Source organism: Ictidomys tridecemlineatus, chromosome 7 (assembly GCF_052094955.1).
Source record: "Ictidomys tridecemlineatus isolate mIctTri1 chromosome 7, mIctTri1.hap1, whole genome shotgun sequence".
Taxonomy (NCBI): domain Eukaryota; kingdom Metazoa; phylum Chordata; class Mammalia; order Rodentia; family Sciuridae; genus Ictidomys; species Ictidomys tridecemlineatus.
This window is the reverse complement of record NC_135483.1, coordinates 105091784-105116741: the sequence shown is the minus strand read 5'-3', so window position 1 is coordinate 105116741 and position 24958 is coordinate 105091784. Positions and strand designations below refer to the sequence as shown.

Sequence of the window (24958 nt, the reverse complement as noted above, 5' to 3'; positions counted from 1 at the left end):
TTTGTTTTGATACTGGGTCTTGCTAGTTGCTTAGGGCCTCACTAAGTTGCTGAGGCTGGCCTTCGAATTTGTGATCCTCCTGCCTTAGCTTCCTGAGCCACTGGGATTATAGATTATTATTACCATGCCCAACTGGAAAAGCATTTTTAAAAACAGATGAACAATGGGATGCAGTGGTGTACAGCTATAATACCAACTTTTTGGGAGGCAGAGGCTGGAGCATTGAAAATTGAGACCAGCCTGTGCAATTTAGCCAGGCACTGTATCAAGATAAAATTAAATGAAAAAGGGCTGGGGAATGTAGCTGAGTGGTAGGACACTTGCCTAGGATGTCTGAGTCCCTAGGATCAATCCCTGGCATCACACAAGAAAAAAATACAAAATGAAACAACCCAGAAAAATACCATATCCTAACTCACTATAAAAACAATCCATATTTATTGCGACAACTTGGGGAAAAAAGAGAGCAGAAAAATTTTGCCATAATTCTCCACTCTTAATTTTTCACTGTATTCTTTTTAATTTTTTGACTTATGCAGACAAGTACACATTTCTTTTTATTTATTTTCGAAGATAAGATATGCCCACCATGCTGGGTATGGTGGCATATGTCTGTAATCCATATGTCTGTAATCTTGGGAGACTGAGTATCGCAAGTTCAAAGCCAGCCTCAACAATTTAGTGAGACCCTAAGCAACTCAGCAAGACCTGGTATCTAACCAAATATAAAAAAAGGGTGGAGAATGTGCCTCAGCGGTAATGCATCCCTGGGTTCAATCTCTAATACCAAAAAAGCAAAAGAAAAAAAAGAAAAAGAAAATAATAACTTACTTGGTATACTATATGAAAATGGAATTCTTCATTAGTGTACAAATGATAAATATTCATGAGAATGTAGAACAAGATGCATGCTTGCATATTCTATTTCTAAGTTCCTTAGATTAAAAAATGAAGAAAAATTCATATATCCTTTAATACCAGATACTCAGGAGGCTGAGAGAAGAATCACAGTTCCAGGCTGTGCCCTGTTTTAAAGAGGACCAGGAATGTAGCTCCGTAGTAGAGCACTTGCCTAGCATACATGAGGCCCAGGTTCTAGGTCTGGTACTGTCCTTCCCAGTTTAAGAGGTTTTAGTCCATAGATGGCCAACTCCTTCCTCAGGGCCTGAATAAGGTAGGATATCATGGCTGAAGAATGTGGTGAAGGAAAGTAGCGCTGGTCATGATACCAGGATACAGAGAGAAAAGAGTTTCTAATTTTTTTTTTTAGAGAGGGGGTAGAGAGAGAGAGAGAGAGAGAGAGAATTTTTAATATTTATTTTTTAGTTCTCGGCGGACACAACATCTTTGTTGGTATGTGGTGCTGAGGATCGAACCCGGGCCGCATGCATTCCAGGCGAGCGCGCTACTGTTCGAGCCACATCCCCAGCCCCTGTTTGTTTGTTTTTTAAAAAATATTTTTAGCTGTAGATGGTTACAATATCTTTATTTTTTTATGTGGTGCTGAGAATTGAACCCAGTCCCTCTCACGTGCCAGGCAAGTGCTATGCCACTGAGCCACAACCCCAGCACTAATTTGTAAATAGTTATTTTATAATCTGATTTTTTTCACTTACCATTGTTTAAAAATTTATAAGCATTTTTAATGATTATGTAAAAATCAAAATACATAGTGGTTTATGATATAGAAATACTGAAGTAGTTTATTTAGTCAGTCTCCAGTGCTTGCTTATGCTCATGAACAGAACTCAAAGACCTTTTTGCAAAACAGAAGTTTTTAGATTGTCTCTGGATCTCTGCTCAGTCTTTGGATGGTTTTTGGTAAGTTTATACATAGGTTAAGGTACTTCTGGAAATCACAGCCAGTTGTAACATGGTATATAAATTTTTGCCATTTAGCAAAAATTTCTTGAATGTCAAATAAAAGATTTTAAGTCATTACCATTCTGTACTTGTGCTCTACAAATTTTATTTATTTATTTATTTAGAGAGAATTTTTTAATATTTATTTTTTTTAGTTTTCGGCGGACACAACATCTTTGTTTGTATGTGGTGCTGAGGATCAAACTTGGGCCCCATGCATGTCAGATGAGCGCGCTACCGATTGAGCCACATCCCCAGCCCTACAAATTTTAAATATTAAGCTATATTAAAGGTCCCAATCCTGTTCCCTCATTTTAGAGATTGAGGAAACAAAAGAACCAGAGTTGTGAAAATTTTTCTTCAGTGTGGCAGAGAATCAGAGCTTTGAGCTTTAAGTAAAGCCTTAGATTCCCTCCTTTGCATTTCTTTGTACTCCAGTGATGTTAGGCTGTGTCCCCTTCTTTTGTTGCTTGGGGTTCTGTGGAGGAGTCAGGAGTAACAAGTAGTAAAGAGTGGTCCAGCCATGTTCTCTATCTTGAACTTAATTCTAGAATAAGACTTGATGAAGGGGTTCTTCTGCTGAAGGGATTTTTTTTTAATATTTATTTTTTAGCTGTAGTTGGATACAGTACCTTTATGAAGGAGTTTTAAAAGAGAAAATTCTTGAAGATCTATCCAATTCTATTATTATTACTTGTGGATAGGAAGTACTGTCAAATCCAGTTAATTCTTGTTATTCATAGCACTAAATTCTATAAGGTCACTGTGAACAGTTTTTATTGTAGAAAGGGTTTCATCATGCTGCCTACTGTGACCTTGGAATACTGCCCTGCCTCCCCAGTAGCTGGGACCACACAGTGCCACCAAGCTTTCTCTTTCTTTCCCTCCCTCTCCCCCCTCACTCTCCCTTCCTTCCCTTCTTTCTTTTTTTTTTCTTTCTTAGCCTTGAGCTAAAGGGCACTCAACCACTGAGCCATATCCCAACCCTATTTTGTATTTTATTTAGAGACAGGGTCTTTCTGAGTTGCTTAGCTGCTCAAAGTTGCTGAGGCAGAGACAAGATCCTCCTGCTGGGATTACAGGTGCCCAGCGTCCCCATGCTTTCTTAATGTGAACAGTGAATTAGCAAATGTTTCCCTCTTAGGGAAAATAGAGGGTTAGATTGCTGCAAGCTTCTGGTAACAAGAATATATAACCTTGTTGGGCTGGGACTGTGGCTTAGTGGCAGAGCGCTTGCCTAGCATGTGTGAGGCACTGGGTTTGATTCTCAGCACCGAGTATCAATAAATAAAATAAAGGTCCATTGACAACTAAAAAATATTAAAAAAATACGACATTGTTTGTGTGTGCTTGTGTTTAAAGATACCTTATTTTCTGTATGTTATTGATCCATTAATATTGAACTCATGCTTAACAGCACTTTAACTCATGCCTGAACCAAGCTTATCTAACACATATATTTTCTCCATAAAGCACATCACAGCCTTGTTGCTCTTGGTAATACTAGACAGTATTTTAGCAGTAGCTGGGAAGGGCATTTTAAAAAGCAAAATCACCAAGAAAAAAAAGATACACATTAGACTGCAAAAAGGATACTTGTTTACAGAAAAAAGACCTGAAACAAGAAGGTGAAATGTTGTCTTGGTTGACCACTGACTTAGGCTCTGAGCAGCTCAAAGTTTTCACTGCTTTAGTAGATACTTGTGAACATGTGCTTTGTGTGGCAGAATGACTACTCAAAAACACTGTGAGTGTTGATCTTAGAGTGACAGTTCAATTTTACTAGCAAGTAAAAAAATCTGTAAATTTAGAATCTGTGAATACTTAGGATCCACTGTCACTTTATCATAGAGAAACAATAAGTAATTTTACTGTTACACTTTTAAAAAGTATTTATTTGTTTATTTTTTAGTTGTAGTTGGACACAATACCTTTATTTATTTATTTTTGGTGCTGAGGATGGAACCCCCGGGCCTCGCACTTGCTGGGCGAGCGCTCTACCTCTGAGCCACAATCTCAGCTCTAAACTTTTTTTTTTTTTTTAAACATGAGAATTAAACAGATGCTTCATAAAATATACAGATAGACCAATAAACATGGAAAGGTGCTCAATCTCCTTTGGAATCAAAGATGTACAACTTATATCTTAATTATTCTCTACAACAGCGTAACTAAAATTCAAGACTTGTAATAGCAATAAAATAAAGAATTTTTAGCAGTGTTATTTTCATCATTGTGAATGAGAATCATTCCAAAGTCCTTCAGACATAATAAAATATAAATAATGTTATATTCATTCAGAGAATATTATAGAGTGGTTAAAAAACCTGTATCTGCATGCAATAACACTGGTAGGTCTAACCATTTTTGCTTGTGAATTCCAGAAGTATAAGAAGTGTGCTTTTAAAATTCAAAATCCAAATCTACTTTGAGCCTAATCAGATAAGAGACAAATGACAAATACCTTATTTCAGATTGGTTCACCAAACAAGTGTATAAAAGAGGGCAGGGCTATACTAAGTGGTAAAACATGGAGCTCATGCTTAGCATGTGTGAGGCTCTGGGTACACTTTCTATGTGGGCGCCATCTCTATCCCTCTCTCCCTCCTTCGCCCCCCCTCCTCTCCCTGCCCACACTCTCACACACGAACATGAGAAGACAGTGTATGTAGTGATAGGAGTAAAATGATTAAAAAAAAATAGAAAATAATAAACATTCAGTCTTCTTGGTAAATCAAGAAAACGAAAAAGCAAAAGAAGAGATGATATATGTATATGTTTTAACCTGATAGCAATAGAGCGGATTCTTTGACTTTAGCAGTTCCTCTTATTTATGATGGAAACATGGTTTTTCAGAAAAAGGTTTATGTACATAGTTCTATTTGATATTTTAGTAGGATATAGTTGAAAACAATTCAAATGTTTAACAAGGGAACATTAAATATGTTAAATCTAATTTGTGGAATATTTAGGAAGCTGTTTAAAACATTGCAAAGATTTGTACAATATGGAAATTTCCTTAAGCTGTAAAAATATACATATAATTCACCATTGCAGATACAGTTAGCTAGTGGTGGCACAATATATTTTTTCTTTTCTTTATTTTCCCTGGTAACTTTGTCTTTTAAGTCAATAAACTCATGTTTACTTGCTAGCACTAAAACCTTACACAAAATACACTCAAGCGGCAAGCAATTATAGTGCAAGGGCTTGTAGGGCAATCCAGATTTACTGAAATACCTGATGCTGAGTTATGCACAACTTTAATTAAAGCATTTAGTTTACATTTGGCCACCTCAAAGGTGTTGTAACATTGATTCATTAGTTTAAGTACTGTGGATCCCTGTTGAGTAGATCCAGTCTTTACACCCAAACGTTTAAGCATTTAAGCAACAATGCATTATTAAATAAAACAGCAGTGGTTATTGTGAGTTAGATATTTTGATCAATTACATGATTAAAATTACCTTTTTTTTTTGTACCCAGGAATTGAACAGAGGCACTTAACCACTGAGCCACACATAGCCTCATCCCCTTTTATATTTTATTTAGACATAGGTTCTCACTAAGTTGCTTAGGGCTTTGCTAAATTAATGAGGCTGGTTTGAACTCCCAATCCTCCTGTGCTGTATTACAAGAATGTGCTGCCATACCTGCCCTTCCATGATATTTCTAATGCTTAGAAAACCTTTTAGAATGGAAATCTGTTATCTGCTTTATACTTATTGGTGTTATTTTAATAAGAAAGAAAAGAAAACCTGAATAGTCTTTTCCCTCCTTGAGATGATGTCTTTCTGTGTTGCCTGGGTGGCCTCTAAATCCTGTGCTCAAGTGATTCTAACAGAGAATTACAGAAAGGTGACTTTCATTTGATTTGGCAGCCACCCAGTAATGCATAAGTGGTTTATACTGGAACTGCTGGACACACCAGCAGCCTCCTAAGTAGCTGGGATAATAGGCATGTGCCACCATACCTGGCCTGTGATAAAAATTCATAGGAACTAGCAATAAAAGAGATTTTTTTTTTTGGCTTGAAAAGAGCACTTAAAAAAATTTGATAGCTATTACTATATAAAAACAAAATAAAACAAGAAAGAAATAAAATTGTCCCTGTTTACATATAATTGTCTTTGTAGAAAAATTGCAAGAAATCTGTAAGAAAGCTTCTAGAATTAATATGTGAGTTTAGCAAGGTTGTAGTGAATAAGAACAATATGTAAGAATTAATTGCAGCTGGGCATGGTGTTGCATACCTGTAATCCCAGTGATTAGGGAAGCTGAGGCAGGAAGATCACAAGTTTGAGGCCAGCCTTAGCAATTTATTGAGGCCCTAAGCAACTTAGGCCCTGTCTTAAAAAATAAAAAGGATTGGGGGGTGTGATGTAGTTACTAAGCACCCCTGGATTCAGTCTCCACTACCAAAACAAAAACCAGAAAAAGAACCTTGAAGTAATATTCTCTCGAAATAAAACATATCTGGCTAACGAGTGGCATTTGTGGCCGATTCTTTAGGTATTAACATCATCTCATATGCAACCTGGTATTATTAAAAAAAATAAAAGAATTAATTCCATCTCTGTGTACTGGCAATGAACAGTAGATCTAGAAGTAAGAAAAAAAATAAACAAAACAGAACTGCAGATATAGCTCAGTGGTAGAGTGCTTGCCTATATGTACGATGTCCTAGATTTGATTCCTAGTGCTACAAAACGGAAAACTTTAGGTATACATTTGACAAAATGTACAAAGGATTTAAAACATTGATGAAAGAAATAAGAGAAATCCTAAATAATTGTATAAGTTGTTTGTAAAAATGATGTAATATGTCAGAAAAATGAAGATCGCTGAGACACTTTTTTCTTTCTTTTTTTTTTTTTGTAGTACCAGGGTTGAATCGAGGGGTGCTTAACCACTGAAACACGTACCAGCCTTTTTATTTCTTATTTCTTTAAATTTTTGATAAATTTTTGATACAGGGTCTCACTAAGTTGCTTAGGTAAGCCTTGCTAAATTGCTGAGGCTGGCTTTGAACTTGGAAAAGATCTTTTTAGCTTTGACTTTAATAGAGGTTTGTTTGTTTTTTAAAATGGTACCTGGGATTGAGCCTCAACTCCAGCCCTTTTTATGTTTTATTTAGAGACGGGGTCTCTCTCAGTTGCTTAGGACCTTGCTAAGTTGCTGAGTCTTGTCTTTGAACACAAAATCCTCCTGCCTCAGCATCCTGAGCCCCTGGGATTACAGCATGTTCCACTGGCTGAAGATTTTTTTTTTTTAAAGAGATAATTAAAAGCACAAAATAACAAATTGATACATTGGAGTTCATCAAGATTAAAAATATCTGCTCTTCAGGGTTGGCATGGAATGCTTGCTTAGCATACATAAAGCCCTGGCTTCTATCCCCAGCATGCAAACAAAACAAAACAAAACAAAACAAAACAAAACAAAAAACAACAACAAACCAAACCAAATAAAAAAACTCTCTGTGCTTTAAAAGATACCAAGAAGAAACTGGGCATGGTAGTATAGGCCTGTAAACCCAGCCACTTGAGAGACTCGAGGCAGGAGGATGGCAAGTTCCAGGCCAGTCTCAGCAGTTTAGTGATACCCTGTTTCAAAATGAAAAATAAAAAAAGAAATTGGGGATGTGGCTCAGTGGTTAAGTACCCCTGTGTTCAATCCCTCCTACATAAGTGGGGGAAGAAAAGATACCAAGAAGAGAATTAAAGAAGTGACAGACTGAGAGAAAATATTTGGAAATCACATACCTGACAAAGGGCAGATTACAGATAGAAATTAAAAACTCAACGATAAGAAAATAACAGGCCAGGCTCAGTGGCTCATGCCTGTAATCTCAGAGGCTCAGGAGGCATCGAGGATCTCAAGTTCAAACTCAGCCTCAGCAAATTATTGAGGCCCTAAGCTACACAGCAAGACCCTGTCTCTAAAGTACAAAAAAGGATTGAGGGTATGGCTCAGTGGTTTACTGCCCATGGGGGTTCCATTCCTGGTACAAAGAAAGCAAGTCAGTAAGAAATTTGCAGAAGATTTTTGCCAAAAAACATATCCAGAAAGCAAATAAACACAAGAAAAGTTGCAAAAGAATGTATGACTTTCTTTTTTTTTCTTGAGGTTCATTTTTTTTTTTTTTGAGAGAGAGAGAGAGAGAATTTTTTTAAAAAATATATTTATTTTTCAGTTTTCGGCGGACACAGCATCTTTGTTTGTATGTGGTGCTGAGGATCGAACCCGGGCCGCACGCATGCCAGGCAAGTGCGCTACCGCTAGAGCCATATCCCCAGCCCGAATGTGTGACTTTCTTAAGTCATCAGGGAAATACAAAATGAAACCATGATGAGATCATTACTTGCCTATTAGAAAGGCCAAGAAACAAACAATGCCCTCCTCCCCAGAACTGACAATACCAGTTATTAGGTAACTGGAATTTTCAATTCCAGCTTGGCAGATTTCCATAAGATTAAACATGGAATTTATATGACCTAACAGTTTGAATCCTAGATTTTTCCCTGAGAGATTTACCCCAAACATTACTAAGAGATGTACCCAATACATTTACATCACAATTAATCTCTGTGCATGTATGTATTTTGTTTTAAAAATATTTATTTTTCAATTGTAGTTGGACACAATACCTTTATTATTCAATAATTTAATGAATCAATTATCTAGTTAATTTTTTAAAAATTTGTTTTTTAGTTGTAGATGAACACATGCCTTTATTTAATTTATTTTATATGGTGCTGAGAATTGAATCCAGTGCCTCACACATGCTAAGCAAGCTACAGCCCCAGCCCAATTAATTTATTTTTGACTGGAGATTGAACGCAGGGGTGCTTTCCCACTGAGCTGCACCCGAGTTCATTCTTTTTTAAAATATTTTTTTTTAGTTGTAGATGGACATGATACCTGTATTTAATGTATTTATTTTATTTGGTACTGGGGATCGAACTCAGGACTTCACACATGTGAGGCAAGTGCTCTACCACTGAGCCACAACCCCAGCCCCACCCCAGTTTTTTTAAAAAAAATTTGAGACAATACCTCACTAAGTTGCTGAGGCTAACCTTGTACTTGGCAGTCCTGCCTCAAACTCCCGTGTTGCTGGGATTATAGGTGTGCATCACCATGGGCAGCACACACCAAAATCTATACACTAATGTTTATAGTAATTTTGTTGAAATTGCAAGACAGTGCAAATATTCTAAATGTCCCTGGTAAATAAATAATAAACTGTGATAGCTCCACCGCATTCAGCAATAAAAGAAGGGATTTTGGGGGCAGGGCTACTGGAGATTGAACCCAGATATGTTTTACCACTGATCTATAGCCCCAGCTTTTTTTTTTTTTTTTTAAAATTTTAAAACAGGATCTCACTAAGTTGTGCTAACTTGCTGAAGCTGACGTAGTACTTGCTATTCTCTTCCTCAGCCTCCTGAGCTGCTGGGATTACAGGTATGTGCCAACCATCTGGCAAGAAAGGAATTATTATTAACAACATTGTGCCAAATGAAAAATGCTAATCTCAAAAGGCCGAGCTTGGTGGTTCATGCCTATAATCCCAGCGACTCGGGAGGCTGAGGCAGGAAAATCCAGAGTTTAGTGCCAGCCTTAGCAAAAGTGAGATGCTAAATAAAATACAAAATAGGGCTGGGGGTGTGGCTCAATGGTTGAATATCTCTGAGTTCAATCCCCAGTGCCCAACAAAACAAAACAAGGATGCAGAATGTGTGGTTTTATTTGTATGATATTTGATAAAAACAAACTTGATGGTAGGGAACAGGTTAGTGGTTGCTAGAGTTTAGGAATAGTGTGGTAGGAGATAATTTTCTGTTGAGTTATACCCCAGCCCTATTTATTTATTTATTTATTTATTTTAGCTACACATGACATTACAATGATCTTGGCAATTCATACATTTGAATCATTGGGGGGTATAATTTCTCATTTTTTTCTGATTGTAAGGATTGCAGAATCACACTGTTTATAGAGTCACCTATATACATACAGCAATCATAATGTCTCTTCTATTCTGCTGCCCTTCCTGTCCTTTTTATTTTTTTGAGACAGTGTTTTGCCACATTGCTGAGGCTGGTATCAAACCTTGTGATGCTCCTGCCTGGCTTCCCAAGAGTTAAGATTACAGGTGTGTGTCACCACCCTTGGCTTCTGTTCTGTATCTTTATTGTGATTGTTCCATGATACTGTACAATTATCAAAATATACATGCACCTAGACATGAACTTAAAAGTGAATTTTATTACATATAACTTTAAATATTACTCAAGATTATGAACAGACAAGCTATTATATGCAAGGAATGCTTAAAAATAGGTTCAAGGCTGGGGATATAGCTCAGTTGATAGAATGCTTGCTTCACATGCATAGGGCCCGGGGTTCCATCCCCAGCACCACATACAAAAAAAGTCCGGTGCAGCTGGATGTGGTGGCACATGACTGTAATCCCAGAGGCTCAGGAGGCTGAGTCAGGAGGATCCTCAGTTCAAAGCCAGGCTCAGCAATGGTGAGGCACTTAGCAACTCAGTGAGACTCTGTCTCTAAATAAAATACAAAATAGGGCTGGGAATGTGGCTTGGTAGTTGAGTGCCCTGAGTTCAATTTCTGGCGCACTCCCTCCACCCCCACCCTCAAAAAGTCAGGTGCTATGGCACATAACTGTAAATCCAGTTAGCTACTCAGAATTGCTGAGGTAGGAGTTCACAAGTTCAAGGACAGTTTGACAGTTTACTGAGACAGACTCAAAATAAAAAGGGGTGGGGATGTAGATCAGTGGTAGAGTGTCCCTTGGTTTAAAATACAGGAAAGAAGCAAAGGAAAAAACTCTTTTGAACAATAAGAAAACAAATAACAAATAATACATGCCTGTATTTCCAGCAACTCAGGAGGCTGAGACAGGAGAACCACAAGTTCAAAGCTAGCCTCAGTTAACTTATCAGGACTCTGTCTCAAAAACAAACAAGCAGGGCTGGGGAATGTGCCTCAAGTGTTAGCGCGCTCGCCTGGTATGCATGCGGCCTGGGTTCAATCCTCAGCACCACATTTAAAAAAAAAAAAAGATGTTGTGTCCGCTGAAAAACAAAAAATAAATATTAAAATCCTCTCTCTCTCTCTCTCTCCCCCTGCCTCTCTCTCCCCCCTCCCTCTCCCCCCTCCCCCCTGTCCCTCCCTCTCCCCCCTCCCCCCTTTATAAAAAAACAACAAGCAAGCAAACAAAAACCAAAAAAAAGGGCGTTAGGTATGGCTCAATGGCTAAACATATCTTGTTCCAGTTCTCAGTCAAAAAGAAAGCAAATAAGTTGGTTATAAAATGGATAAAGATCGAGTAAACACTTTTTTTAAGCAATTATTTTGCTTTGTTTATTTATTTTTTTTAAAGATTGAGAGAGAGAGAGAGAATTTTTCAATATTTTTTCCTCTTCTCCTTCTTCTTCTCTTCCTATTTCTCTTGTGCTGGGGATGGAATCTAGGGCCTCACACACATTAGGCAGGAGGTCTGTCTCTGATCTATATCCCCAGCTCTTTTACACAGGATTTTTAGAGCAGTGAATCTATGCTGTGTGATAATCTTGTATGATATAGTAGATATATAGCATTATATACTTGTTAAAACTCAAGGAATGCACACCATGAGTGAACTGTAATGCATATTATGGACACTGGGTGATAAACAATATATCAGTGTTGGTTCATGGATGATAACATGCAGTACTCATGCAGGGATGTCTATTTTTTGGGGGAGAGTATATGGGAACTCTACTTTCTGCTCAGTTTTGCTATGAACCTAAAACTGCTCTAAAACATAGTCTTATGTTAAAAAAGAAAAGAAAGAAAAGAATGATAAATTAAGTCATTCAGACCTGTTTGCATGACAGACATTTTTCTTGAAAATAAATGAAAGGATTCCATTGCTTCAAGGGAAACAACTGTCAGAATCAACTGTCAGCAGTTATAAAAAAAAAAAAGTGAATTTTCAAGATTAGAGTTTTAGAAAGCTTGTTTCTGTCATTGTAAAGTTGATATTCACAATAATTAATACATTTTATGATGAGTCTAGTGGTGGCTTTAGTCAAGATGATTGTATTTTATAAGAAATGTGCGTAGTGGCACATGACACGCCTCTAATCGCAGTGGCTGGGGAGGCTGAGGCAGAAGGATCACGAGTTCAAAGCCAGCTTCAGCTAAAGCGAGAGGCTAAACAACTCAGTAGATCCTGTTTCTAAATGAAATACAAAATAGAGCTGGGGACGTGGCTCAATCCCAAGCTCAATCCCCAGTACCATAAATGAATGAATGAATGAATGAATAAAATGTGATCACAATTGACCCCAGGCTCAATCCCCAGTACCAAAAATGAATGAATGAATGAATGAATGAATAAGATGTGACCACAATTGAATGATAAGCATAATTCTCAGAAATTAGTAAATAATAAATGCATTATGTTACAAAATCATGAGTGGGTAAAAAAGTTCTATTCAAATTATAAGATAGTGTATTTTAATGTAACTATAAAAAGTTTATTAATAGGCTGGGAATGTGACTCAAGCGGTAGCACGCTTGCCTGGCATGCGTGTGGCCCGGGTTTGATCCTCAGCACCACATACAAACTAAGATTTTGTGTCTGCCGAAAACTAAAAAATAAAAAAAATAAAAAAATTCTCTCTCTCTCTTCTCTCTCTCTCTAAAAAAAAGTTTATTAATAGAATTTCAGATGATATGATGTAGTTAATGTTTAATAATTATCACTTGTCAAGTTTTTTTTTGAATAGCAAAGAGTATCTACAATAACTTTACCACTAGGGATGAATCACATCCCTAGCCTTTTTTGTATTTTATGTCAGGACAGGGTCTCACTGAGTTACTTAGGGCCTCGATAAGTTGATGAGGCTTGTTTGAACTAGCGGTCTGAGCCACTGGGATTACAGGTGTGTACCACCATACCTGGCTTCGTATAGTTTTGTATGTGTCACAAATAATATTGCCAGTGGTGAAGCCAGTTTCGAGAAGGTAGCTGTTTTTAATTGAACTAGATCTTAAAACATTTCACAAAAATGTGAAAAATAATGCTGATTTAATTGTTTTTAGGGAAGGGAAGATAAGTCACTGTAAGATATTAAAATGGACTTACTATAAAAATTATAAAATGAATCAGTAACAATTCTATTTTTTAACCATCGTTTTTTGAACTCAGTGTCACTTTATCACTGAGCTACATCCCCAGGGTGTTTTTTTTTTTTTTTTTTTTTTTTTTTTTTTTTGGTACCGGGATTGAACTCAGGGGTACCCAACCACTGAGCCATATCCCTGGCCCTATTTTATATTTTATTTAGAGACAGGATCATGAGTTGGTTAGCACCTTGCTTTTGCTGAGGCTGGCTTTAAACTCAAAATCTTCCTGCCTCAGCTTCCCCAGCTGCTGCAATTACAGGCCTGAATTACTGAGGCTGACCTTGAACTTGAGTCTCTTGCCTGAACTTCCTGAGTCTCTGGGGGTTCCAGGTGCATGCTGCTTATTACAATTTTAATTACTAATATAAATACCACAGTAAACAAAAATTCGGCAGGGATTTTCAATTTTTAAGGGTGAAGGGAGCCTGGCTAGGATTATATCTCAGTAGTAGAGCACTTGCCTACCTTACTGGAGGCCCTGACTTCCAGGCCCCATCTTCACCCCCACTGGTGGGGCGGGGGAAGAAAGGGGACCTAAGATGATACAAGTTTAATGACTTACTCTCATAGGGAAACTCTTTCAGAAGTAACCTAAAGTACTTAATCCAGAGGTTCCCAAATTTTGTTGCACTTTAAAATCACTTGGGAAGTCTTAAACATACCCTTTGTCATTAAATCAGAATGAAAATGGCTTGCTTTATTTACTAATTTATTAGATTGTGATTTGATTGCAACTTGAAGCAAAATTTGGAGACTGCTGGCTTTGACTCACACTTTTATGTTTGCATTCTTATTCCTGATTTTGGAGATGACCTTATGGTTTAATTACCTTATTTAGAAAATATTACATAGTTTTTATCTGTTTTTTGCTGAGGCAAATTCAGAAATCTCTTGAGAATTAATTTGTCAGTTTTTTTTTTTTTAAACCTCTCAGCTACCTGTTCAGCCTCCTTTGCCCAGTTTTTATTGGCTAAAACCGGTGTTAAAATACAATCCAGTTAAGAAAAATAGTGTAAAATGGAAAACCTTGCTTTGCATGCTAATGAAAGGGAATAAAACTATACCCAGTAATTCACTGAAAACTGTTGGTGGTACAGATTTCTCTATCACAGAATTGCACTTGAAATACTGAGTTGTTACTTATATTTAAGAAGTCTGATTTATTATAAGTTGTGCTTTTGAAACGGCACATTAAAGTCATTGTTAAAGCCCAAGTTCAAAGTAACATGCAGAATATTGACAGTCATTTGATGTACATATTATATAGACTTCCTTCAGTTTTACTTGTACTCGCTTGTATGTGTGCATACAGTTCTGTAGTTTTGTCATATGGATTATATGTTCTGATATGTTTTACTGTATATTTGTGTATCTGTTACCATAGTCTAGTTTAACAGTTCATTACTACAAGAGATCTTTTGTAACCACACCTGTGTACCATTTCTGACTCCTGGTGACCACTAGTCCTTTCCCCATTTCTGCCACTTCTTCATTTCATAAATATCATATAAATGAAAGCATATAATATATGACTTTTGCATAGATTCATTTATCTACTATCACGATCAAGATATAGAATTGTAAGAACTTTTAAAGACTTAAACAGCTTCCTTGTTGTCATTTAAATATTCTACTAATTTTTTCAGCCTCTATATTATTAAATGTTTGTACTTTGAAGAGAAAAAAATATTGATCATTTTGTTACTGGCCTAGTCCTAGTCATGTAGATCCCTCAATGTTCAGTGATACATTAGGCATAAGATTTCTTTTAGGAAAAAATTTTTTAAAAATCTCTTTTAGGTTATATTCTCAGGCCAGAACCTAATGTACTGGAGATAATCTAAAACAGAGGTTCCCAGGCTGAGGTTCTAAAACTGGGGGCCAGGAATTTAATGTTAGTGTGAATCTCAAAACTTTCATCATTATTTTTTAAAAATATTATTTAGCTATCAATGGATCTTTATTTTGTTTATTTATATGTGGTGCTGAAAATCGAACCCAGTGCCTCACATAGGCAAGTTCAGTACCACTGAGCCACAACCACAGTCCAACTTTCATTGTTTTTAAGAGCACTAGAGTGATTGTATTTGTTATCCTAGCAAGTTAATAAACTATTAATCTGGGCTGGGGTTGTGGCTCAGTGGCAGAGAGCTTGCCTCTCACATGTGAGGCACTGGGTTCAATCCTCAGCACCACACAAAAATTATATATATATAAATAAAGATGTTGTCCTTGTATAACTAAAAAATACTAAAAAAATAAACTACAAATCTGCTTTCAGTTAAAACTCTGTTATCTTAGTTTCAGAAAACAAGCTTGCTTGTGTTGACCAGATGCTTTGATTAGTAGAAATTTTGGATGTGATAACTGGTGTCATAGTTACTATGGGCTAGGCACTGTGCCCGTACTAGATAGAGGTTATTTGTGGTTTTCTTTGGCTTATTGATGTACAGTGGTAGCAGAAATTAAGAACAGTTCTTTTCTTTCAAATGTGCACTATTCATATATTCTATTTTTGTTTTAATCTTCAAGGTTGCTTGTCAACCCTTTTGATTTCAAGAACCACCAATAGGATATAATTTTTGGTTTAAAGAAAAATTGCTACTTTATACTTCAGGCCTGTTTATGATCCTTCAGGGTGTGGGATTTTTGGCTTTGTTTTGTTTTTGAAGCCAGAGCCTCATCTCTAACCTCAATTTACTTGAAAGCTCATTGTACTAAATTGTATGAAGCAGTTAGTAAATTGATTTTGGATCACATTTGTGGAATTAATGGATTTTTAGCTTGGTCATTTTAATATAAGAAATAAACTGTATTCCTGTTTTTAGTTGGAGTGTATTCTAGCTCTAGTATATTTTGAAGTCAGTTATTGTGATGCCTACAGCATTGCTTTGGCTTCTCTGGGTCTTTTATTCAAATAAATTTTAGGACTTTTTTTGTTATAGTTCTGTAATAATGTCATTGGTATTTTGATGGGAATTACATTGAATCTCTATATTGCTTTTGGCAGTATGGCCATTTTAACAGCATTAATTCTGCCTGTCCATCAACATGGAAGATCTTTTCATCTTCTTGTGTCTTTTTCTAGTTTGAATTATCTTTGTTAAGAATACTTTCCTATTCAATCTAAGTTATCCCCAAAGTTGAGGTTTTGTTAGTCCTGGTATATAGTTTTTGTTACCTTAACTAGATGTTTAGGTTCTATAAATGAGTGAATAGTTGAGCATTTTCTAAAATGTGAAAGTTGTCATGACTTTTTTTGAGGTGGCAGTGGTGCTGTTTTTTGATACTGGGAATTTAACCCAGGGGCACTTTTCCACTGAGCCATATCCCCAGCTCCCCGCCCCGCCCTTTTGAGATAGGGTCTTGCTAAGTTTCTAAGGCTGGTCTTGAACGTGTGATCCTTCTATCTTAGCTTCTTGAGTTGTTGGGATTACATGCGTGTGCCACTGTGCCCAGCTGTCCTAACTTTTCTTTTAAGAAAAACATTTACATTTTTGCCCATCCAGTTTTATGTTCAACTGTAAATCATAGTATATGACTATGACTGTAAAAAGAAAAAAAAAAGGTACTTTATGAGTAGTTGGGACTAGAAGCAAAATTATAATGCAGACGTGGACTTGATCACACGATCATGGATAATTAAGTGTTTTCCAATTTGTTCAGTAGATTAGTCTCTAGATTGGCTAAAGGAATAAGTATTTCATACAAAACAGTATCTTTGAGTGAAAATAGTCCTTGAGGTTATCTATAGTAGCCTCAGTTTTACAAATTTGCCACATAACTTAATGGTTTGCACGATGTAGAGCTGAAACATATAAAGCATATATGAAGCCTGATCACTTTATGGTGAGGTGGTTTGTTTTTGTTTAATTTAGGGATGACTCTTCATTTGAAATGCAATTGTAGTTTTTTCTTTTCTTCATGCCGAATCCATTTCTGGAATACAAGTAGTACTTGGGTATTTAGGGAAAAGTTTTTCTGTATATGTTTATGTATTTATTTTTATGTGGTGCTCAGAATCTAACCCAGTGTCTCACACAAGCTAGGCAAGTGCTCTACCACTGAGCTACGATCCCAGCCCTCAAGAAAAAGTTAAAGGCCTTTATTTCAGTACAGTTTTTCTGGTGGTGGTGATGGTGGTCAGTACTGGGGATTGAATCCAGGAGCACTGAGCCACATCCCCAGCCCTGTATATAGAGACAGGGTCTCACTGAGTTCTTAGTGCCTTGCCATCGCTGAAGCTGGCTTTGAACTCATAATCCTCCTGTCTCAGCCTCCTTAGTCACTGGGATTACAGGTGGGCTCCACCTTGCCTGGCTCAATGCAAGTTTTACTCAACAAATTGTTTTGCATTTGACCTCAGTCATTTTCCTCATATTTGTACAGAAGAGGTTTTAATTGTATCTCTGTGTTTTATACCTAGTAACTGTTTTCAAATGTATAAGTGGTCTCTGCCACTCATTTCATATTTATTTTAAGTAGATTGATTGAAAAGTAAAAATGATATATGTTATAAAAGGGGGAAAAGCATTAAAAAATGTGCATTTAAAAATGTTTTCATGGGCTGAGGATGTTGCTCAGTGGTAGTGCTTGCCTAGCAAGTGCAAGGCCCTGGGTTTGATCCTTAGTACTTGCTGGAAGGAGATTGCTGATATTGAATGAAAGTACTTTTTTCCTGTCCTAGTGTACTAGAAGGAAAACATCACCATGGCCACAGAAATTGGTTCTCCTCCTCGTTTTTTCCACATGCCACGGTTCCAACACCAGGCACCTCGACAACTGTTTTATAAGCGACCTGACTTTGCACAGCAGCAAGCAATGCAGCAGCTTACCTTTGATGGAAAACGAATGAGAAAAGCTGTAAACCGAAAAACCATAGACTACAATCCATCCGTAATTAAGTATTTGGAGGTAAGATAACCAAATTTTAGTTTCTTGAAAGTTGCCTGAATGTAGAGAAGTAAGTATACTTGTATTGCTTGAATTAGTTGGGTGAACTGGAATTTCAGATGAAGCCACATAAAAAGGGCCTCACTTTACCTCAATTCACTTTTTTTTTTTTTTTAAAGAGAGAGTGAGAGAGGGGAGAGAGAGAGAATTTTTAATATTTGTTTTTTTTAGTTCTCGGCGGACACAACATCTTTGTTGGTATGTGGTGCTGAGGATCGAACCCGGGTCTCACGCATGCCAGGCGAGCGCGCTACTGCTTGAGCCACATCCCCAGCCCGACCTCAATTCACTTTTTAAAAAATTGGTGCATGAGTAATCTTTTGCAAAATTATTTAAGGTAGAACTTCACTTTAGAAATTGACTTTGTTCTCGGACTGGGGTTGTGGCCAAGTGGTAGAGTGTTCGCCTAGCATGCATGAGTCATTGGGTTGCATACTCAGCACCACTTAAATATAAAGATATAATAAATATTGAGTTTGTTCTCAAAGTTCATAACAGATCAAAATAAGGTACTTTTAATATTCAGGCCAACCTTAAAGCATTTGTTAAACCTCCAGTGTATATGAAATAATAAGAGACTTCTAGTTGTAAAAAGGACTCTAATTAAGGTTGAGATCTTAATATAGGGTGGAAGCAACTCTGAGATGGTAAATAAAAGCAAGGTAGGGGTCAGCCTAAACTTCTATCAGCCCTACTTTTTTTCTTATTAGTTCTTTATTTTCCTTAACTTTCTAACATTACTGTTAATATTGATTGGTTTTTGGTCTGCTCTGGATTCTGTCTTAGAAAATAACTTTTTTTTTTTTTTTGGTGGTTCTGGGATTGAACCCATGGCCTCATACATGCTAGGCAAGCACTCTGCCACTGAGCTACACCCCCAGCCCTTAGAAAATAACATTTTGTTTTCTCCCCATTTAATATACCTTACATTTTGTTAATAATTAATTTCACATTGATAATGAGACCTATACTTATTAACTGATCTGTTTGTTTATTTTAACAGAATAGAATATGGCAAAGAGACCAGAGAGATATGAGGGCAATTCAGCCTGACGCAGGTTATTATAATGATGTAAGTATAAGACAGGTCATATAAGCTGAATAAAAATTTCTTTGCTTTGACATTTAAGCCTAAATAGGTGAATTCAAGTTCACAATGTTCTTTTCTTCCTACATTTTTATAATTATACTAAAAGGTTTCTGAAAGGGTAATGTAACACATTTGTATGAATCATGGATTATATTTTGTCTCTATTTAAATATTTCTTTTATTAAAAGACATGATGGATGAACTGTTGATTTGGGATGTAAAGCAGTGTTCAACAAAATATTGAACCAAAAGTCTTATAATAGGAAAGTTAATTTAAGACTTGAAACTTAAAATTTTAAATTTCGAAATTTTAAACTTTAAACCAGTGTGAACATGTTTAATGGAGTTGACTTTAAGAAGTAATCAAGAACATCTGATAATCTGTGATGGGATTTGTTTAATAATAACTGGTATTTACCCTCCCATATCTCACTTTTCTTCTTTTAATTAACACAAACTAGTTATATTACAATAGTGGGATTTTTCTGAGTACCAGGGATTGAGCTCAGGGGGTGCTCAACCACTGTGTAGCCACATCCCAAGTCCTTTTTTAAACTTTATTTAGAGACAAGGTCTCACTGAGTTGGTTAGTGCATCCCATTTGCTGAGGCTGGCTTCGAACTCACAATCTTCCTTTTTATTACAATAGTTTTTAAAAAATCTTGTAGTCCGAATTCATCCTTTACCCTCCCCTCCCACCTCTCCTTTCCCAAAAGTGTTTTACCACTGAGCTGCACCCCCAACTCATTTTTTAAATTTTGAGACAGGGTCACCCTAAGTTGCCCAGGCTGCCCTCAGATTTGGGATCCTTTTGCCTCTCGGGCATTTGAAATTAAGTGTGTGCGCCACCAAGCCTGCTCTGAATTTTAGACGCTGAAATTACCTTGCCATGGCCTGGTTTCTGCCCTGAGTGTAATCAGGACCTCTGAAAACACAGTTTTCTTGTTTTGCAGCTGGTTCCACCTATAGGAATGTTAAATAATCCTATGAATGCAGTAACAACAAAATTTGTTCGGACATCAACAAATAAAGTAAAGTGCCCAGTATTTGTTGTCAGGGTAAGTATTCTTTTGGATATTTATTTATGTTTTGAAAAATTAATCCTGTGTTAGTCTGGGAATGTATTTGACAAAACAAAAATCAAACATTAACTTAAATGTGGGTCTGGGATAATAATTAGTTTATTTTTCATAAATTTTGTCTTGAAATAATTATTTATCCAAAGTGTCCACATTTAGTAAACTGACTTTTCAGTTTCAATTGTTTTTCTTCATATTGCAGTTTCCTTAGATATAAAGTTACAAACTTATCCTTCAATAAGAATGCTTTTGTTACTTGAGAAAAGCAGCACCCTGAGTAAATGAAAAATCCCTAGGTGTTAATAGTTACAAGGAAGGAAAATGCATAAATGTAACTGAAGAATTGTGTGGTTCATACTTGTCAGCTCCATGAAGGAATATAGTAGATGCTTAATACACTTTCACTGAAAAAAAATTTTTTTTTTAAAAATTATTTTGTAGTTGTAGATGGACAGCATACCTTTATTTGCTTATTTTATGTGGTGCTGAGGATCGAACCCAGTTCCTCACACAAACAAGGCAAGTGCTCTGCCACTGAGCTACAGCCCCAACAGTGAAATTTTAAAATATAGTTTTACAGTCAGTCATGAATTCACATGGCTTAAAAATTTAAAATTTTGAGGGATTTGTAGAAAAACATTTTCTCATCTCCATTTTCCAGTCATTCAGTTAATATTCCTGTAGATGATAGCATAATAATATTCTTTGTATTTTGATTATTCCATTTCCTAAAAATGTACTTGTTGATTAGCTGTATTCAGAGTTGTACGATGATTAATAGTCAACATTGAGCAAACAACAATTGAAAAATAAAGTACGGGTGGGGGGAGAAGAAAAAAGAGTCATGGCAGACATTAATGGCAAATTAAGGGAATAAGCAGATTTGATATTTAAGAGGTATGCAGATAGAAAGGAGACCTGGGAGGGACTGAAAGATGCTAGTCTTTGAGCTACATAGAAATTGTTACAGTTGGTCTTAAGCCTCCTATTTGCTTTAGATACCTAAGGCAATAGAAATATCATTAAAGATCATTTTTGTGTAAGTAGAACCAACTAGTATATAGTATATATTTTTTATCAAGAGATTTGGTCAGTGGGTTGTACTGTACAGCTAATTTTAATATCCTTCTTTTAAAAAGAAAACACAGAAAACCATTTTGAAATAAAATTCAAGCAGCCTAAAGATATTAAGAAATGAATACTGCAGTTTCTGTATCTAAAGTTTAGTTGTAAGCATTGTTGACTGAGAGTAATGGGAAAGTAGGCAGATTTCATTCATAATAATCATAAATCTTGATTTATGATTTATATAGATAAGCAATAAAACCTCAAATTGTCACATATTTGTGTAATTTACCAAATAGTATTCATTTTATGTATTTTGTCTTGCTATTTCTATAGATTTACTTCTATTTTTCAAGTCTTTGACATACTTTTTGTTTGGAAAATAGGATTGTTATTTTGAGATTTTATTTATTTACATCCTGTAAGGAAAATTAGTTTGTAATCCATTGTATAGACTGGGAAAAACAAAACTGAAAGAACATTATGAATGTTTTGAGTTATGTAGCTCATCACAGATTTGGTTCAGTATGCATATTGTAAATTAAAAACATTTGTAATATTAGTTGTGGTTTTAATGGTTTGGGAGTAGATCAGCATAAGACTTGGCACTGTGAATGGCAGAGAGCTTAACCCAATATTTTGAGTATGTTTATTTGCAGAAGACATTTGGTACCCTTTACTTGGTACTTACTATTATCTTGTTATTTAAAAAAAAAAATTTTTTTTTTAAGTAAAACACTGATAACTTTCTGCCTGCATTAGTTGTGTAGCAGTTCTAAGACATCAACTCTTTCATTAGTTGTTGAATTTTTTTGGTGACCAACAACCTTATTTATGTTAATCTACTATGTAGCCTAGGAATATGGTGCATTTTATTTTGAAATGCTTTTTAGAGTGCATAGGTGCTTGTAATTTAGTGTGTATTTGTTTCTTCATAATGTACTTTCCCCGCATGGTGTTAATACAGGTTCTTTTCTGACAAAATACTTGCTTATAAATGGAGCTCCACTAAGTGAAAGTATTGTCAACTTAATATTGATTACTTGATGTGTTTTTTTTTTTTTTTTAAAGAAACACCTTTGTAAATTAAAAAAAAAAAAAAATGAGTGAAGTTGCCCATGTGTAACCTGTCATTTTTTTCCTCCTCCACAGTGGACTCCAGAAGGAAGACGGTTGGTCACTGGAGCTTCTAGTGGAGAGTTCACATTGTGGAATGGACTCACTTTCAATTTTGAAACAATATTACAGGTAATACTAATCATCAGTTGGTAGCTCATGCTGTGGTACTGTAAGGAATCTGAGATTGGCACTTACTCGCATTGTGAAAGTTTACAGTTGGATGATTTATTGCTGAGTAAATACATGCTCCTATAAGCCTTTGATCATATGTTATTTGAGATAGTAACTTACAGATATTTTCTTTTTTCCCAGGCTCATGATAGCCCAGTGAGGGCCATGACTTGGTCACATAATGACATGTGGATGTTGACAGCAGACCATGGAGGATATGTGAAATATTGGCAGTCGAACATGAACAACGTCAAGATGTTCCAGGCACATAAGGAGGCGATTAGAGAGGCCAGGTTTATACACAATATACCATTTTCTGTAGTCCCTATTGTCATGGTTAAATTATTCTCTAAGTGTATTCTGGGTGCAGAGATGCATGGGCTCTGTCAGATTCTGGGAAACTTTCTGCACCCTATAAACACAATATTTTTCCTTGTTTTCACACATTCACCATTTTGCTGGCACCTTTCTGAAGTAGTGTTGTCCTGGTATCAGCCTTTGCAATATGTTAGAGATGTATTGTCTGCCGCATTTTGCACTGGTTTTCTCTTTTCATTTATGGTTAATAATGTGTATACGTTATTCCTTTTTATTATCTACTGTGTAAGACACGAATATTTCATTCCAAATAAAGAATTCAGTCTTTAATCATACAACTGAATAAAATCTAAAGCCTTCAGAAAACACCTTCAGAATTCACACAAATTACAAGAAAAAAAAGGCTTAAGTGAAGACCTGGTTGGCTTGGCTATGCCATGACTTCAAAAGGAAAGTATAGGACTATAAACCCTCACAGATAACTCTCTGGATGTGGCAAACATTAATGGGTTAATGAATGGGTTCTTCAAGCTTTGCAGCTCTAAGCAGACCTTTGTCAAGAAGACTCTAGGACCTTTTCTTCTGATTCTCTGTTAACATCAGCTGTGCAAATGTATAATAAGTGGAGTTTAATATTTTCAGTGAGTTGTATGTTTTACATATCAATGAGATATGTATAGTAAAACTGGGGGAAAAAGTTACAAAAAGAAGCCTGAAGAATTGCTGCAGCCTCAGAATAAAGTTAAGCAGCATTCTTTAAGGTTGTGCCACCTATGTGTGAGAGGAGGTTGACTCTATGGAAACACCATCCACTGCAGTCACTTGTTTCTATTTTCAGAATCACAAAAATTGTTGGATATATGTGCTTCTGCTTTATAGATTTGACCTTAGTGTCATGCCCATAATTCGAGTTTTCCCAGTTGGTCCTTTCTTTAAGATTCAGAAGTTCAAGGGAATTCTTAGAGTTGAGATCAACTCGATGTTCTTTCACTACTGGGAAGTAAAACTGGCTTCCTTTTTTGCAACAGATTCTTTGGCTTTAAACACAAATTTGAATGTCCCTATTTTAAAGATTTCCTCCAAGGGTACAACATTCATTTGCTAGCTTGGCAGGAAGATGTGAACATTTTTCCACAGCTCTTTTAAATAAACGAGAAACATTGTATGTAGGAATGTTTACAATTTGATCTTTAGTAGCTTGCTCTTAAGTTTATCATTCCACAAAGTATCTGAGACAGAAACTGATGTGATTTTTTTGAACAGTATTCCTGTGTGATTTAAATGACTATATGCAGGAATATTGTACAAATATATTGAGTTTCAGTACTTAAAACAGCTCCCTTTGTTTTGCTGGTATGGTTGGAAATACGCTAAGAGGAGCATGGGTAGCATTAGGACAATACACTGGTAAAATTGTGTGAATATTGATGATTGAAAACTGAAACAACTACTCAGTTGAAGTCTTCTTTTGATGAGATGCGTGTGTTGTCAACATTCTCTTTAAGGGCTTCTTCACTGGATACTTCCTTTCCTTTTTATAATGCAGCACAGTGTTTTTATTTTTCCCTGTCTGAGAAGCACAGATAATCTGTTAAATGCTGACTTCTTTCCCCTGCTGTGTGTCTTCACGTAACAGTTTCTCACCCACGGATAATAAATTTGCTACATGCTCTGATGACGGCACTGTTAGAATCTGGGACTTTCTTCGTTGCCATGAGGAAAGAATTCTCCGAGGTATGTGTACTAACAGTACTGATTAGAATTTTTAAATAGGGAAGGCATTTGTGGTTAAATCATCACAATACCACAATAACAGCTTACATCTCCATTCAAGTTTTTCACATGTACACCATCTTAGGCTCTTTAAAGAAACCCAAACTCACTTTCTCTAGTTCACAAACATTTTATAGATTTTTACTACTAATATCTTTGAATTATTTCAGCTTTAAATTAAATACAAGAGTCCCCTCTCTATCATTTCTACATTACTTGCTTGGTTGTGTGTGTGTGTGTTTTTTTCCTCCCAGTACTGGAAAGTGAATCCAAGACCTTATACATGCTATTCAAGTATTTTACCATTGATATACATCCCCAG

At 36.1% G+C, this 24958-nt stretch overlaps 1 protein-coding gene across 14 annotated transcripts in view; it reads left to right on the top strand.

The window, feature by feature from the left end:
• The window catches only part of Wdr33 (WD repeat domain 33), a 109937-nt gene that overhangs the window by 20393 nt on the left and 64586 nt on the right, over positions 1 to 24958 (top strand). For 8 of the 14 annotated variants that reach the window (XM_013363947.4, XM_005315867.3, XM_040294207.2 and 5 more), the window contains exons 2-7: positions 17756 to 17982; positions 19025 to 19093; positions 20065 to 20169; positions 22408 to 22503; positions 22687 to 22838; positions 24500 to 24597. In XM_013363947.4, coding sequence (XP_013219401.1) covers positions 17779 to 17982; positions 19025 to 19093; positions 20065 to 20169; positions 22408 to 22503; positions 22687 to 22838; positions 24500 to 24597 — 724 coding nt within the window. In that variant the 5' untranslated portion in view covers positions 17756 to 17778. Of the gene's footprint in view, positions 1 to 2018; positions 2089 to 8059; positions 8130 to 9311; positions 9334 to 10002; positions 10025 to 17755; positions 17983 to 19024; positions 19094 to 20064; positions 20170 to 22407; positions 22504 to 22686; positions 23202 to 24499; positions 24598 to 24958 lie in introns of those variants that run through there. The other 6 variants (XM_078017275.1, XM_078017274.1, XM_078017277.1 and 3 more) reach the window with 6 other exon arrangements.